General features: G+C 35.7%; 1 protein-coding gene across 4 annotated transcripts in view; it reads right to left on the bottom strand.

Annotated features, from left to right (window-relative positions):
• Window positions 1-12,157, bottom strand: part of DIS3L2 (DIS3 like 3'-5' exoribonuclease 2) — a 315,313-nt gene that overhangs the window by 209,809 nt on the left and 93,347 nt on the right. For 3 of the 4 annotated variants that reach the window (XM_006207888.3, XM_072961849.1, XM_072961847.1), the window contains exon 6: window positions 9,598-9,832. In XM_006207888.3, the coding sequence (XP_006207950.2) occupies window positions 9,598-9,832 (235 nt within the window). Of the gene's footprint in view, window positions 1-9,597; window positions 9,833-12,157 lie in introns of those variants that run through there. The other variant, XM_072961848.1, reaches the window with a different exon arrangement.

Here is a 12,157-nt window from a genome sequence, read left to right as displayed (position 1 = left end):
GAAATTTATTTCAGGGACACAAGGATGGTTCAATATTCACAAATCAATCAATGTGATACACCACATTAACAAAAAGAAGGATAAAAATCACATGATCATCTCAATAGACACAGAAAAAGCATTTCACAAAATTCCATATCCATTCATGATAAAATCTCTCATCAAAGTTGGTATAGATAGAACATATATCAACATAATAAAGGCTTTTTATGAGAAAGTCACATCTAGTATCAGTGAGAAGCTAAAAGCCTTTCCTCTAAAACCAGGAACAAGAAAGACAAGGATGTACATTCACATCACTTCTACTTAAAACAGTATTGGAAGTCCTAGCTATAACAATCAGACAAGAAAAAGAAACAAAGGCATCCAAATTGGAAGGGAAGAAGTAAAATCGTCACTATTTGCAGATGACATCATATCATATGTAGAAAATCCTACATTCTCCATCAAAAAACTATTGGAACTAACAAATGAATTCAAAAAAGTTGCCAGATACAAGATTAATATACAGAAATCTTGCTTTTTATACACTAACAATGAACTATCACAAAGAGAAAGCAAAAAACAAACGAACAAAAAACAAACAAACAAAAAAATCCTATATTAAAACCTCATCAAAAAGAATAAAATACCTAGGAATAAATTTAAATAATAAGGTGAAATAATTAAACTCTGAAAACTATAAAATGCTGATGAAATAAAGTAAAGATGGTACAAAGAAACAGAAAGATATCCTGTGCTCTTGAATTGGAAGAATTAATATTGTTAAAAGGGCCATACTACCCAAAGCAATCTACAGGTTTAATTCAATCCCTATTAAATACTCATGATATTTTTCACAGAACTAAAACAAATAATCCTAAAATTTATATGGAACCACAAAAGTCCCTCAACTGCCAAAGCAATTTTGAGAAAAAAGAACAAAGCTGGAGGCATTACCCTCCCTGACTTCAGACTATACTACAAATCTACAATAATGAAAACAGTACAGTACTGGCACAAAAACAGACACACAAATCAATGGAACAGAATAAAGAGCCTAGAAGTAAACCCATGCACCTATGATCAATTAATCTACAATAAAAGAGACAAGAATATACAATGGAGAGGACAGTCTCTTCAATAAGTAGTGCTGGGAAAACTGGACAGCCTCGTGTAAAAGAATGATATTACAAATTTCCTTACACCATATACAAAAATAAACTCAAAATGGATTAAAGACCTAAATGTTAAGCCCGAACATCATAAAACTCCTAGAAGAGAACATAGGCAAAATACTCTTTGACATAAATTGTAGTAATATTTTTTGGATCTGTCTCTAAGGCAAAAGAAATAATAGCAAAGGTAAACAAATGGGACCTAATTAAACTTAAAGCTTTCACATATCAAAGGAAATCACTGACAAGACGAAAAAACAACCTACCAAATGGGAGAAAATATTTGCAAATGATATGACTGACAAGGGGTTAGTAACCAAAATATACAAACAACTCACATAACTCAACATCAAAAAAACAAACAACTCAATCAAAAAATGCATATAAGACCTAAATAGTTGTTCCTAAGAAGACATACAGATGGCCAACAGGCACAGAAAAGATGCTCAACATTACTAATTATCAGAGAAATGCAAATCAAAACAACGAAATAGTACCTCACATCTGCCAGAATGGCTATCATCCAAAAGTCTATAAATAACAAACACTGGCAAGGATGTGGAGAAAAGGGAACCCTTGTACACTGTTGTTGGGAATGTAAATTGGTGCAGCCACTATGGAAAACAGTATGGAAGGTCGTCAAAAAAACTAAAAATAGAACTACCATATGATCCAGCAATTCTGCTACTGAGTACATATCTGGAAAATAAGAAAACACTAACTCAAACAAATACATGCACACCAATATTCACAGCAGCACTATTTACAATAGCCAAGATATGGAAGCAACCCAAGTGTCTATAATCAGCTGAATGGATAAATCAGATGTGGTGTGTATATACATACTAGTATATATACACATAGTACTCAGCCAAAAAGTAGAATGAAATTCTGCCATTTATAGCAACTTGAATGGACCTAGAGAATATTATGCTTACTGAAATGTCAGACAGAAAAAGATAAATACTGTATGATATCATTTATATGAGGAATCTGAAAAATAAAACAAATGAGATGTATATAGCAAAACAGAAACAGACTCAGAGATACAGAAAACAAACTAGTGGTTACCAGCAGGGGGAGGGGAATATAGGGGTAGGAGACTAATATAAATGATGTATAAGATAGATAAGCAATAAGGATATACTGTACAGCACAGGGAATTATAGCCATTACTTTGAAATAACTTCTAATGGACTATAATCTATAAAAATACTGAATCATTATGTTGTGTACCTAAACTAACATAATACTGTAAATCAACAATATACTTCAATTAAAAATAACAACAAAAAGTTGATTCAGAATGGAGAGTAACAGATAAGTAACTAAAGAAAAAATTAAATGAAGAGCAAAATTTACCTCCATTATTTAATATAAAATAAAGTTTTGCCTCCTTAGATTTTATAATGATAATTTGTTTAAACTTCCACAAGAATGTTTAATATTCTTGGTAATATTGCTAATAAAGGGAAAAGGGCTGCATTAAAGTTAAAAAACATTACACATCACAAAATAGAGCTGGAAAATACCCAATACCATGAATATGTTCATGTCATAGTAAGGATGGACCACAAAAACTTCCAAATAGCCTGCCATAGAGTTTCTCTCATCACCTGCTAAATGAGAGAGAGCCTGGTGAAGAGATGGACGTGCAGAATGTGGAGGGCTGATTTGTTTCTGTAGCTTATATGATCCAAAGTACAGGACAAGAGGAGAGCAGGACAGCAGTAGCGGCCAAAAATCCTGAAGCTGCTGCGCTCTGTGAGCAATGCAGCAGAAATGAGATAGGTGTAAATACTTTCATGAAAACTCAAAACAGAGATTATCTGATATATACACAAAAGCAGAGATCACTCTGCAGTGAGGGAGGCAAAAAGACTTAAGTGGCAAGCAATTCATACAAATTATTGTAATCAGCATTAAACAAAGCAGCAGCTCTTGGGGCAGCTGGGGAAAAAGAAGAGGAGGGGGAAGCAGTAGGCATCCGCAGGATGGCACCTCCCGAAGAGCTCCCCAGCACTGGGAACAGAGAGCTGCACAAGGTATCTGGCACTTGGTAGGCTCTTAGTAAAAATATATGAGAGAGATGGATGAATGCATGTTTCATCTTTGTAAAGTCTGGACCCAGCAGAGCTTTGGGAGCATCATAATCACTCTATAAATGCCTAGTGAATGAATAAACACATGGCAAAGGCAAGTAGCGCAGGCTGTGATGGTTTTAAGAGATAGATCAAGTACTAATGGAAGAACCCTGAAACAATTTCTGCCCATGACTCACCAAAGCCTCTCTGATTAAATACTTAACATTATCAAAAATGTATTTAATCATAGAACATTTTTGCTAGAATGAACTAGTGACATAATTTTGCCCAACTCCCTTATTTTAGAAGCAGAGTGGAGAACTCCAACTTTGCTCACCTTACTCCCAAGTCTACTGCTCTTTCCAATGGCCCAGGCTACCACTAACTGAATACCAGAAGAAAGAGACAAAATATAAGATATTTCAGGATAAGTTATACAAGAGAAAGCCTCATAAAGTAAATTCACCTTTTTTTTTCACATGAGTTTTTCACAACACTGACTTTCTGAAGTGTACAAACTGGTTGTCTTATAGATCGTCTCACATTGAATTTATCTTACTACTTCTCCCAAGGTGTCATTTAGCTAGTTCCAGTATCACCTGTATTTCCAGTATACTAGAGGCCAAGGTGCGAGGCTTGATTCAGGTGAAATATTTTTGGCCTAAATGTTTACATCACAGATCATGTTGCATACAATAATGCATCCCATCAAAAGGCATAAAATGTCAGGTTGTCCCACTATTGGTAAGGCTAAGCTTGATCACTTGGTTAAAGTAGTAACTATCAAATCTGCCTACTATAAAAAAATATTTTGCCCTGTGTAATTATTAAGTAGTAAGTCAACTGTGGCATGATACTTGGACACCATGTGAATATCTTAATCTCCAATAACCTTTCATCCAATGGTTTAGTATCTATTAATGATCCTTGACCAAATTAATTATTACACTGAGTGTTGGACTATCATGAAATCTTTAACCTTTCCTATATGTATTATTATTTGTGAGAAGAGAATCAGCATAATGGTTAAGAGGACAAGTCTAGGACCACTCAATTCTGGCTACATAGTAGAATCCTTGGATCTCTGGGCAGCTTTTTTAAAATGCCAGGTCAACTAGAATCAGAATGTCTAGAGTGGTATTCATGCATTAATATTTTTTAAAAGCTACCAGAGAATTCTAAAGGATTCTTACCAACTGTGTAACTTTCTGTTTGAGAATAAAAACTACAAGTATCTCTGAGATAAAATTATTAATATTTCCGAACTACATACTAGGTATGCTATAAGAACCAAATAATTAAACATCATGAGGTGTAATTATAAAGTACTTAGGGCCTAGCACATAGTAAATACCCAATAAGTATCCATGATTATTATGTGTATGTATTTGCATGTATAAGTATTTATATAGAAATATATCTAAGTACATCCTAGATATAGCAAGGGTATTTAGAGGGAACTTTATAGCTTTAACACTTCAAAGGAAACAAGAAAAGTTAAAAAGAAGTATTCAAGTCAAGAAGTTGAGAAAATGACAAAAAAGCAAACCCCCAAAATCAGGTTAAATAACAAAGATAAGAGCAAATATAAATGATAAACAGAACAATACCATCAACAGTAAACACAGAAAACTAACACAACCAAAAATCATGTTTCTTGAAAAGATTATTAAGATAGATCTCTGGCAAACAAGAGTTAAGAAAAAGGAAGAGTCAAACAATTAAAATACAGAATGGAAAAAGGCAAAAGTACCAACACAAGGAGTTTTTTAAGTAATTAAAGAATATTAATGAGTATTAGGAATATCTACATGCTCATAAATTCAAATGTATACATTCCCATTAAATTATGCCAAAATTGGCACCAAAAAAAGAGAGAAATTGGACAGACCAATTAGAATGAAAGAGAGTGAAAGAGCAAAGATCAGAGCCTTCTGAACAACAGCAGGTGCAGACAATTTTACAACAAATTCTACCAAATTTTAAGGAACAGTTAATTCCTGTCTTATACAAGCTGTCCTAGGAAATAAGTAAACAGTCAAAACCTGACCAGGACATTTCATGAAGCTAATATAATCTTGATTCTAAAAACCAGTTAATGATAAGGAAATGATAGGTCCATTTAACATGATACAGAAATTCTACACTATATGTTACCTAAATAAATCCAATTGTGTATTTAAAAAATAATAATACATCAGGGTTAAGTAGCATTTATCCTAGGAATTCAAGGATGGTTCAACAACAGAAATAGATTTAGAGGAGAGAAACTGATGATACTCTCAATCAATAAAGAATCAGCTTCATAAAGTTCAGCAAAAGGCAAAACTGTAGAGTTGATAAAAGATTTGGAAAAGGGATTATTATAAAGAATAGTTAAGAAATTCCTGCAAATCAGAAACAACAATAACCCTTATGGAACAGCAGACAAATGATATGGAAGGGCAATTTAAAAAACATAATCTAAACTATAAAAACTAGAAAGCTGGATAATTCTAACTGTTGGCAGGAATGAGACGATATAAGAAGCCTCATGAATTGCTAGCAGAAGTGGAGTAATCACTCTGGCTTGGAGCAAAGCCTCAGTTAATAAAGAACTGCTCTGCTGTCTTGCTTTATCCTCTGCTTATGTATTTCTTTTGGGGACTTCAGGGAGGAATGGCTGGTCTAGCACAGGATTTGGGTCTTAGACATTGTAGGTCCTGATCATCTGTCTCTACCTGAATCACATGTGATATGGCTGCATTGTCCAGTCAGTCTAAAAGGTAGGGAAGCAAAAATTCCCACTGTATACTTCTAACACAGGTCTGAACAAGGCTTCACTCTTTTTTTAATGATATTTTAAAGCACTGGCACAAAGCATTGTCCAAAAATCATGGTTGATGGGAAATTGCTATATATTTGATTTTCAACATAATTTCTGAAGCAAACATAACTGTCTTCTATTTGTATTAATCATCATTATACACAGTGGAGAACTCAGATACAAAAAAGATAGGGAAGATTTGATCTTGGACTCTGGAAACATTAGCAGAAAGGAAATGAAAATAATTAGCTCTGATAAAGAAGGTTTCCAGACAGTCAGGAGAAAGGGTTTTCAGTAACCCCAAAGTATCACAGGAGAATAATCATATGGATCTATTTTTCCCAGCCAGAGGGAAATACAGTTCCTTTCTATCCAAGGAAAGAGAACTTAAATTTAGGTACTGAACAAATCTGTTGTTAGAAGGAAATGAATTTTAAGTGAGAAAAAGGGCTCTTCCTGACTCCTCAAGTTGACTCGGGCAGGCCTTAGAAGGAATAGTAATACACTGATTCAAACCTCAGAAGAGAACAAGGATTCCATGTGGATTCTCCCTTCAGTGAAGAGCTGAAGGTGGCCAGAGACAGAGGAGAGAATTCAAACAGTCACCGACTCTACATTCAAACCCATGTACAGTCATTAGGGTACTGGCAGAAGCTTGTCTTCAGACCAGAAAGCCAAACAAGATCTCTGGCAGAACCTACTAAGGTAGAGAATAGGAGGAATACATTTCAGTCTGATTAGGTGAGAATCGACAAGATTCAGAGTCCAAAACTGTTCTTAAACTTTCCAAAGATGTAAGACACAGAGCTACTGTATCACTTAGTCACCATGTTTTTTGTCCTTTGGAGTTTTCTAACGAGGCAAACACTACTCAAATATTTGACACCAAAGAATATTTATTTACAGGGCTGTCCCAGTCTCTACACAGATGGCAGTTTTCTGTGCTGACAATAACACTACTACCCAGAAAGTTGTAAAAGCTCAGCCTCAGGACCTACAAAGGGGGCCCAGGTCTTTGGCCCATTCTCTCTCAGGGCCTGAGGATGATCCAGATCCATGCTGTCTTCCTAGAAGAAACTACTATGTAACAAGTCTGAGAAGCCCAGAGAAAATTTTCTCTGAATGCAAGATAGGTACTCGCTGCAGAGAGCTGGGGCTCTCTGCTCACTGACCAGAGACACTAGTAGTTATCATAAAGATTCGAATGTTTCCTGAGCAAAGTGGGATATACAATGCATACACATGTAATATGTAACATTTGCTTTGGGTGAAAAAAACACGATACTAAAACAAAAAACAAAGTACTCTTTTGCACACACGTCTGAACTAGGATTAATAATCCATCTGTGACTACAAAACAAAGCAAAGAACTTTTCTAGAAGTCTTAGGAAAAGTTTATGATGTTCTTAAGGTTATGGTTTGTTTCAATAACAAATCTCAAACCCTTAAATGGTGCAAAAAGTACTAACATCCTAACTGTAACCAGATTTTATATTATTCAGAGAAGAAAAGCTGGTTGAAATATCCTAAAAAACACCATGATTTTTAAAAGAGCAAATTGCAATTTTCCTAAATATCAAGAGGGCAAGAAATGAGAAACAGCCATGTGGTTTCACAAACTCTCTTTTTAGAGGCTGGCAGGAAAAAGAAATTGGTACCAGATACTGAGGGAAGGATTAAGGCTGTTCCCTCAGTCAGGGCCAGTAAGGAAGCAATATAAATAACAGTAGGATAGGAAGACCGTAAAAAGAGTAAGGAAAAAAACTGCATACAGTGGACTTGTAAAGCACCCAATGATATTTACTTGCAAGCGAGATGGAAGGGAATTACAACAGAGGACAAATCAAGAGCAGGTCTGGCATCAGAACTTCCCAAACGAAGGACAAAGTGAATTATTAGTATCCACCCCAGGCATCAATTCTGCCAACACTTCCATCCATCAATATTCCCTTGCCCTTGTATTGATACCAATCACTAATGAAAAAGTATAGCATCTTATCCCTTTGATTTGGAGCCTAGGGGAAAAGATACTGCTGAGGCCTGCCAAGTCTAGTCACCTCAGCTAGGCTTCCACGAAGTAGATTTGGGCCAAATACTCAGTAAGTTTTAAAGTACGCCTTTGCCTGGCTTTGTCCTTCAAGGATCTCTCTCCCTTGGTAATCTTGCTGATGAAGGATTTGGCTATTTAGGGTCCTGGTTATTTCCCTCTCTTCTCATAGAAAAGACGTGACTCACAGTACTGACACCATTATGATAATACACACGCACTCTCAAAAGAGAGTCACAGTATCCAACTGTTTTTTAAAGGAAGGAAGAAAAAATCATCACAAGAACAGATTTTCAAAGAATAACATCCAAATGAAATCGGCTGGGCCCTGATCAGTGAGCTACTATTTATCTAAGCAGGCCACAAAACAAAAGGAACCTGGGTGCCCTCAGGCCAGCACAGCTGGTAGGACAGTGAGGAAGCAGTAGCCCCTTCATTCAGAAAGAATTTCAAAGTTGCAAAGTCCTTCCGAATGAGAGTACTTGGCACCAAAAAGCAACAAATTTTAGAAAATGCTCAGTGCCCACAGATCACTAGCTCATCAGCAGTGGAGAAACAGGATGACCCTTATGCAGTCACTCCTGAAGTCACCTCCAACTTTATTCAGGATGTCACTGAGGTGCTCACCAGTCCCTATCACAGGGTGTCTGCTGAACATCCTCCTTTAGTAATCTTCTGACATTTCTTCTAGCCTTTCACAGGGACTTTGCCAGAGGCAACTTCCTGATAAAAAAGGTCATAATCTAGTCGGCCTAGCCAGGTCAATTTTTTCCATTTCATAGTATGCATAAAACTCAATTTGGCTGGAAAACATATTCCTGCACTTCAAACCTCTTAGAAATCTATACATTGAAATAGTCCGATTTTCACTGCTATTTTCCCTCAAGTTTCCCAGAGTGTGGTCAGGTAGGGCCCTTGGACACAGCTCCTTATCCATGTGTTTACAAAGGCTTTTTTCTGCATCCAGGGAACCCATGGCTTAAATTTTGATTAGAGAAAATAAGACTGGCTTTTTTAAAGGCTCAGAATCAAAAGACTCTGTAATGATAATCCACTTATCAAATTTAAGGTGATCCATTCCCACCACTAATGACAGAAATACTTAAAAAGTGTTCTGAGTTAAAATAAAGAAAAATCCAGGGTAAAATGAAGTGCTTTTTTGGTAAGGATTTTAAAGATTGGTTTAATTCTACTCATAGAACCACCCACAGGGTGGGATTGGGCTCATCACAGGAAATTTCAAGGTTAGCTATCAACACAACTCAAAACCTACTAGGAAATGACAACAGCAACCACTGACCACACAAACCACCAGCAGCAACTTCATCCCCTCTGCACAACCAGCAGCTGGAAGCCTGTCAAAGATCCCCTTTGCCTAAAAGCAGCTACAGGTCAGAAATTAGGAAGATATCAACTGTAATGTGTGATTAATTCTGTAGCACAGAGAGAATTCTTAGAACCATCTACTAAAAATAAATTGTCAAAGAGCAGTCCAGTACTCACCTTTTTCATGAACACAAACTGAGAGTTTCTTAACACCATCAACCAGAGCATTTTGTGTGTGGCCATGTCCATCTTCTGAGTCACTGTCATCAAACTGAGCCTCTATAATGACATCAGGACTGTCATTATAGCCTTTCAGGGACTGCTGCGGGAGATGGCTTCCACAGAGCTCTTCAGGGAGATCTGATTCATAGGCACCTTCTGTTTCTTTGTCATTGCTCTCTGGTTTAATTACCTGAAGAAAATAGAAAAGTTCTGCTAAATTACTAGAGGGAAAAAAGGGAAAGAACAGATTTTTCGTTTTTCACTTTTCTCTCCTAAGGATAAAACTGCACATTCAGAAGCACTTGACACTCACCGTGTAGTCTGAAAAAGGATCTTTATTCTCCAGATACACAGACTATCTTATGGAGATGATCAATCCAGTAGTGCCAGATTGGTGCTCAGCTCTTCAAGATGCCCAAGACCAATGCTATATCCACTTCTCATTTTTCTGATGTACATTTTCATCCTCTCATCCCCAAAGGCCTTTAATACCACAAATACCATGCTGCTTCATAAGGATTCATCACATGGGATCAATTAGAATGTTGGGAAATGACAAAAGAACTCAACATAGTATGTCACTACACTCCCAAATGAAACCACAAGAATATAAGATGAAGTGGAAAAAACAAAATTTTGAACAAAAGTTTATAAAATGTTCTCATAAAAAATATAAACCTTAATTCTCCATTTTGAGGCCTGAGATCACTAGAGAAAGCACACAACTGACAGACATTTACACTAGAAGTAAGAATGAAGCATTACAAAATCTGTCAAATATTTTTCATTTTTTAAAAATGAAGCAAATAGGAGAAAAGAATCCAGCTACTAATCCATTCAATGAGTTAGTCACATGACAATCATATGACAGTACTCTTTGATTTCTGTGGGCACTATATTAAAATACACCAAGTGTTGTTTAACCACTAGGAAAAAAAACATGACCCTATTGCAAATTTGCCCGTCTACATTAGCAAAAAAGACAGCAGATTTTGTAGGTCCTAGATGTTACTTACAACACCATATCCTTTTAATAATCTATTGCTGGGTGAGAAATCTATGTGCAATTTAAACATACAATCAAGATGTGACCATATATATATGAATTTGATCACTATTGGTAGCATGTTCATTTCATTCCTTCAAACAAATGCCAGAAGGTCAATCTCATGGCAGGAACCCTCATGAGGCCTATACTCTAGAACAGACGGTGAACAACTGACTCATTCAACAAATCATTACAGAGTATCTTTCATGGTACAGGTGCTGTTCCAAGCGGCGAGGATACAACAGTGTTCACAATCAAAAGCCTAATAGTGAAAAATGCTAGTGAAAAAATATATAATATGGAAATGCTGGTTATTAGAGAGTTAGGCTAGCTCAACCAGTAGGGTGACTGTGGGGATGTCTCCTGGAGGAAGTGACATTTGAGCAGAGACCTGAATAAAGTGAGTGAGCAGTTCTAGCAGTTTCTCTGCATGTTTATATTTGAGAGGTCTAATATTTTTCTGAGTTTAACCCTGAGGTTTCAAATTAGATGTTTGCCTTCAACAAACCAGATTAATGTTCGAATTAGATCACACAAAGATCATGCTTAATGAAAGATCTTCATTTTATACAAGGTAGAAAAAGTTATTAAAAGAAATCTTTCCCAAAACATTATAATGTCACAGATTTCAATTAACATTAGTCCCCAGACAATGAATATTATATATACACCCAGAAAATAAAGGTAAAATATTACAAAGATATTCACAATCAGAATACAGACTATATATAGAATATATAGAATATATATAGACATAGGTATGGAATATAATTAATATTTATATATCTATATATTATATATTCTATATAGAGAGAGAATTTATTCCCAAAGTTTTAAAAAATTTGACTTCATGAAAATGGGATAACAGAAAAACTTGTATACAATGGTGAATTTTTCTGAGCAAAACTGTGCCTTTTTGAAAACTTGATTCCTAATTTCTGAATACATTTATTGAAATTTTTTCAACTCTTGCCATGTTCTGACCCTTGTCAGATTCATTTGTTTATTCATTTGTTCATTCATTCATTTATTCATTATTTCCAGGTTTGCTCATTATTTCCCAAAAAACAAGGATCCTTTTCTTTGACAGTAAAACAAACAAACAAACAAACAAAAAATGTTCAACTGGCTAGGCCAGAAACCTCTAAAAAAGATTCCCCTCAGGCCCCTTCCTGCTTGAGAACATTAGAGTGAAGCAACAGCTAGGTGTTAAATTAATATACAATTATAAAACCAGCTCTCCTCTCGACACTTCTGCCTTGACATTTGAGTCCTGGTTTTCATATTTGACCCAAAGTATATCATTCAAAAAACAGAGAATTCACTGACGGATTAGAGAAGGAAAAGAATCTGCTATCATTCAAATCAGCAAATCTATTCAATCTCCTTAAGTGTGCCTGGCAAATTCAGTAACATTTAGATCTGCCCTTGATATCTCCAAAGAATTAATACAACCTTGGGCACTGT

The sequence above is a fragment of the Vicugna pacos genome, chromosome 5 (assembly GCF_048564905.1).
Source record: "Vicugna pacos chromosome 5, VicPac4, whole genome shotgun sequence".
In the NCBI taxonomy this organism is placed as follows: Eukaryota; Metazoa; Chordata; class Mammalia; order Artiodactyla; family Camelidae; genus Vicugna; species Vicugna pacos.
The sequence above is the reverse complement of the archived record's forward strand: the minus strand, read 5'-3'. Positions and strand labels throughout refer to the sequence as shown.